Genomic DNA, 6,280 nt, shown 5'->3' on the forward strand with positions numbered 1-6,280 from the left:
TTTGGTGAATCCCGACATTCATGATGGCTCCAACATAGTCTGCAACTAAGGCTCCAACGAAGGCTCCAACCAAAGCTCCAGTTAAGCGATGACGAAAGAGGAAAATGGTTCCTAATGTATTCCAAAGAACCGAAGGGTCGACCCCCATCAAGGAAGCGAGAAGACCAAACCTTCTACCGAGTCAATACAACTTAACGCCGGCAGCAGATTTACCTCATCCTCAATCACCCCAAGAGCAAGGAAATGTTTTCCCGAGACATTCACCGTCAGCAGCACCACATATCCACAACTATCCACCACCACAGACCCTTTTCCAGACCTCGGTGAACCAACAACGTCAGACTCGACAGCCTCTTTCGTCACAGGAGGTCCAAAACAATCCGCGACAGTTTGATGCTGAGCCTCCACTACAGGACGCTCCACCGTCTCCAGCTGATAACTCTCACTCTCAGATCCGTCCATCTTCTCACGGTCACAACTACCACGATGATTCTGCGGCTGCAAATCCAGAACTCCAGGAGGACACGATTATCACTCTAAATGCCCTGCTTAGAGTGCCAAACCGTGAGAAGTTTACCACCGTCCTCTCCCCCACACCGATGCCAAACACGACCTGGTATTATTATTGATGTCAAGTGGTTGTTAATTTTTTGTCTGTGATGGTTAGTTTTAGAGCATTGATCTTTGTTTTGCTTTTTATTGTTGAAGTTACTTTTCAATCTACCTTTGATTGTTCTTAATAAGTTCTGTTTTGATTGTTCATAATAGGTTTTGTTTTGTGTTGGTCTTGTATATATGTATGTCTTTTACTGTTGAATCATACTCGGTTTTTGACATCTGTTTCATGTGTTTGTAGGTTTACTCGTGATGAAAAATCGAGACTGGTAAGGAAGATTACTAAAGTTTTCACAAATAAATTTGACGGTTCATACTACAGCTGGTCATGTGTGCCTCGGGAGAGACAAGAGAGATATTTCATCGAGTTTGCGGTACAGTTTTCTCTCTTTAACTTTTCACATATAGCTTTACTTGTTGAGTTTCCACTAACACCATTCTATTCTCTTTGCTTTCTAGAAAACACACACATGGGATCCTTTGATTACTCGGACAGTTCAACAGTGTTTCGAGCTCATCTGTCAACGTCGGATGAAAGACATGATTAGCAATGCCAAGACGAGTGGAGAGCGACCTAAATGTATCAGAGATACTATTTGGCGAACAATGGTTGAGTATTGGGATACTGAAGAAGCACAACAAAGGAGTCTCACCTACTCTAAAGCTCGTTTGTCTGATCATAATGGTCTTGGTCCTCACATCCACTTATCAAGGCCGAAGTCTTATCAACAAATCCAAACCTAAATGGTTAGTAACTTTTATATATCCATAAATTTTGCTTTTCTTTACATTTGGAGCTTTAAATGATGTCATAATCCTTGCCTCTCTTGTAACATTGCAGGAAAAAGAATTAGGAAGACCTGTGAGTCTTGGTGAGGTTTTTATTAAGACACATACCAAGCCAGATGATACTTTTGTTGACCGGAAGGCGGAGCAAATCACTCTCATTTATGAGAAGAATTTGCAGCAGAAGTTGTCCGACCTTACAGAAGTTGTCCGACCTTGCAGAAGATACTTCACAGCCTCCAGAGCTCACAACATATGATTAGACAACCATCTTTATTCAGGTAAAGTATCACTTTTCACAACCCACATTGAATTATCTTGTGATTTCTCTTTCTTTTCTTAGTTTACTCAGAAGGATTCACGGGGAAATTTGTATGGAGTTGGAAGTTTTAAGCATACTCTTCAACCTCTTCTCAATGGCAAGGACAACCAAAGACAAGAGTCTGCAATGTTTCAGTCATTGCAAGAGCAACTGAAGGAAACTCAACGTAAAATCGAAGAGCAGACTGCTTATAATTCTTGTCGTGATGTTGAGGTTGCTGCTCGTGATGCTGAGCTTGCTGCCCGTGAAGCACTTCATTTCCAAGCTGTGGCTGAGCAGAAGGACAAGCTAGAGCACTTGTCCTTAGTGGAGAAGTACCTGCGCAAAACTGACCCTGCCTTTATGGACTTCTTGAACTCTCAATCAGCTGAAGCAACCACAGATCCACTCTCAACCACACTTCCTGCAGCAGCTCCACGTTCAAATCCGGATCCTTCTCCAACATCAAACAGGGATGCTTCTTAGGTTCTATTCTCACTCTCCAATTTCTTAGATGTAACTCATGATGAACTTGTCTCTTTTGTTGAGCCACATACCAATATCATTTTTTGTTGTTTCTCTTTGCTTAAATATGACTTGTGAGAAACTTGGTATGCATTTTGTATCTTTTTGGTTTGTATTATGAATCTTCGGTTAATATGACTTTATTGTCTCAATTCTTGGTTTTGGTTGTATTTACAATATTGGTTTCATAATATTTTGAAAAACAGATTCCAATTTCAATTTAAAACAATCACAAATTTGTTTTCCAAAACACATTAGCCGCTAAACAGATATAATATGAGGCATAACACAATAGTAGCCAAATAGTCGTAAATGAGTAGCAAGTATTTTACGACTACTTTACGTCTACACGCGAAAATATTGTACATAATGGTTAGTCCTAAATCAGTCGTAATCGAGTCTCCATAGGTTACAACTACACCACGATTCCTTTACAACTGCCTATATAACTGTTGGTTTATCGTAACCCTGTCGTATCATAGTCGTCACAAGTTATGACTCTGATAGGACTAATATTACGACTACTTAGTTTTGTCGTACCGTAGTCGTTAAATAACAACTATTTTTACTACTAATTCTTTTAGCGACTAATAATTTACGACTATATGTATTAGTCATAACAGAGTCGTAAAGAGCAAATTAGCGACTAACTAACGACTACTACCACAGTCGAGAATAGCCTGTTTTCGTGTACGTACCCATCCTTAAACTCAATGACAGTATATATCTCGATAGCAAGATTTCATACCAATAAGGATCAAGACAATTTGTTCTCCACAAAGAGATTAGGGTTTATTATTCAATGGAGAGTACAAAGGTTTTTAAAATATATATATTATCACAAAAAATTGTTACTTATCTTCTTACGCCAAAAAGATGTTACGATCGAGGAAAGAATTACAACATCATTTTCGAAGGATTTTTGTAAGAAACAAAATGATTAAACATTAATGATATGATAAAAAGTTGCTAACACAAAATAAATAAAATCCTTGATCACTAGAAATTTAGCCATTTATACTACAAACAAAATGATTATTCTTTAGTTTTTGCAGTTACTACGATAAAAACTCTAGCGTTCAATATATACAATTTCATAATTTGTGTTCATGATATTTTGTTTAGACACCAAAAAGTCCACATTTTCTTTAAAAACTTCAAAGTAGCGAATAAATTTTCTCTAGACACAAATTGCGAAAAATAAAATATCTCACATTCGAGCAAATTAGACGAGCAATAGACACGTACATTATTTAAATGAAACGAAAAGAAAAATAAAGTTTATTAGAAGATTAATATTTTGTAAATGAGCAATTCACATTTACACCCTCATTTCTAGGGCCGGACAAAATATTTGAATCCAGACATCTAACCCGAAAGCGGATTTAAAATATCTGATCCGAACCAAAATCCAAATTTAAAAATATCTGACTGTATATTTTTATTAAATAAATTAGGTATCTGTACTCGATCGGATCGGATATACCCGAACACCCAAACAAATACCCAAAATCATCCAAAGTTATATATCCTAAACAATAAATTAATTCAATTTACAAGTTTTGTAAGTAATTTTATAATCACTATTGCAAGATAATTAAGTAATTTTATAATCACTATTGCAAAATAGTTAGTTTTCATTTTCATATGTTAGTTTGGATAGATTATATGATTCTAACTTTGAATTTGATGTTTTAGGAAGTCCAGAACTATCGTCTTGTGAAGATGTTTTAATATTTAGAATTATCTTTTCTTTCAGCAATTTAATTTTTTGTTTTTTTTTTGATAATTATTAACATTAATTTGAATTGACTTTTTTTTTTTAATTTGGATTAAAAACTATCATATCCGATCTTAACTTGAAATATATTTAAGGATTTAGATATTACCGGAAACTATCCATACCCGATGGATGTTTACTCGAATCCGACCCGAAATCTAAAAATACTCTACTGGATTTTATTTATCTAGACCCGAAAATCCGAAATACCCGACCCGGAACCCGAATAGATACCCGAATGTCCACCCCTATTCATTTCTTCACCTTATGATAAAGTTTTATTTTTATTTTTATTTTTGTTAAAGCACATTATGATACAATTTCAATCATCACAAGTTTAAATCTTACATATAATAAAGAGATAATTATCAAATCCCACAAGACATAACTACAAAACCCTTAACCTCCACAACCGCCGCAACCTCCACAACCACCCCCACCTCCTCCACCATCATCACCGCCTCCACAACAACAACCGTTGTAGTCCCCGCCACCGCCGCCAGAATCTGTAGCGATTACAGCCGCAGCCACAACAGCTGTTGAGGCATCATTCCCTTTCAAAACAACAACTCCTCCATCTTTTGTTCCCGCGTTACCTTTTCTCCAAATCTCGCGGCTGAGACAAAGGCTGCCGATGGGAGAAGACACAGCACATGGCAAATCGACGGAAATATAACACATCCAGATACTATAATTACTACAATGACAAAAAGATCCATTATTATAATTTTTTTCTTAATTAAAAAAAAAAACTAAATTGATACCAAAAAGATGCAGGAATATTGTCATTTTATATAAAATGTTATACGAAATTTTATATAAAATGTTAGTTTCTTAAAGATACACGAAATTGCAACGGAAATGTATATTTTTTTGCAATTTTCTAGCAAACATTAAGACAGTTTCTTCTTGATAATTTTCTTCTTGATTTTTTTTTTCATTTTAATATTCATTCATAAGTTACAATTGCTTTGGAGTTTTTCGTTTGCATAACCTTGGAAGATTCTTTCTCATGTAACATATTATTTGTTTAAGATTATTATTATAGTTTTCTAAAATTAGTATAGAGTTTTGACTTTTTCTTTCACTGGGTTTCATTCCCTTTTTGCTTATTTCTGTTTTACATTTTTTTTGTGTGATGACAACGGTTATATTTTATGAAAGAAAAGAATCCTTTTGGAACACAAATATACAAAATGAATATATAAAGAGAAAATGTTGGGAAAACGAAACAAAACATACGACTTTTTAATTTACTTTTTGTGTGTGTATATGTTATCTATTGTTTTAGGTGTATAACGTCATGGATATAGCTTGTTCAACGGTTAGGGATCGGTATTATACGGTCAAATATAACCTGAGATCACCATACTAAGTTTAAGATATTATTCTCCAAATTTGGCATTGATACATTTGGTCAATGCGAAAGCGCGTGACTACGCCCATACACATCAGGACATGCGGAAATATTCGAAACATCATTCTCAATATTATTTTCTACGGGTATATTCTATTTAACAGATGTGGCCAATGTTTTTGTGCAAATCGGGAATTTCATTTAAAACCGGTTAAACTGGACCATATACAAAATTAGATAAAACGCGTTTTGCGAGGGTATTTTCATCCCGATGACAGTTTCTAGGTACAAAAGAGAATCTAATAAATCGAAAAGAGGAGGAGGATAGGGTAAAGATATCAAAGATAATCCTATGGAATTCTTTGGGTGGATTCTCCGAGTTTATGGCTTCAATTAATTGTTTACAATCTAAAGCAACTGAGATTTGTGGAAGGCCCAGTGAGAAGGCATCTTGTAGAGCGTGGAAAATGGCCATAGCCTCAGCGAGAAGTGGTGATTCATCCGCATCCAGCTTGTTTAGTCTCCTGGTTCCAAGCTGCATCCACCTGGCATACAACGACGTTATTAGCTAATGTAAATAACTAAATGTTGGATATTCAAAAATTTTGACTTTTATATCGGTGATATCTACTGATCTACACCGAAATTATTAATTCAATAAATGTAATTTCTGTCCATATTTGTACAACAACTATAGTTATATGTATTCAATCCAAATATTTTATATTATTTGTAACAAGTTTACAGATACATGAGTTCATACATTAATACATGAGTTCACAGATATTCAAGAATTCAGGAAATAATGGGGACAGACCAGCTATATACAGTATTTGATAATCTATCAACCCTTAATTTTAAAAAATATATTTTGTAGTTAATTGAAGGGCAATTGTCAGTTCTCCTAAATACCACT

At 35.2% G+C, this 6,280-nt stretch overlaps 1 protein-coding gene across 1 annotated transcript; it reads right to left on the minus strand.

Moving 5' to 3' along the window:
- Nucleotides 1–4,272: 4,272 nt before the first annotated feature.
- LOC104779136 (uncharacterized) lies at nt 4,273–4,726 on the minus strand. The gene is given in 4 exon segments (XM_019240543.2): nt 4,273–4,468; nt 4,530–4,607; nt 4,609–4,666; nt 4,668–4,726. Coding segments are annotated over 4 exon segments (288 nt in total). The 3' UTR covers nt 4,273–4,375.
- Between the last annotated feature and the right edge of the window lie 1,554 nt (nt 4,727–6,280).

This window comes from Camelina sativa, chromosome 3 (assembly GCF_030686135.1).
Source record: "Camelina sativa cultivar CO46 ecotype springtype chromosome 3, ASM3068613v1".
Classification (NCBI taxonomy): domain Eukaryota; kingdom Viridiplantae; phylum Streptophyta; class Magnoliopsida; order Brassicales; family Brassicaceae; genus Camelina; species Camelina sativa.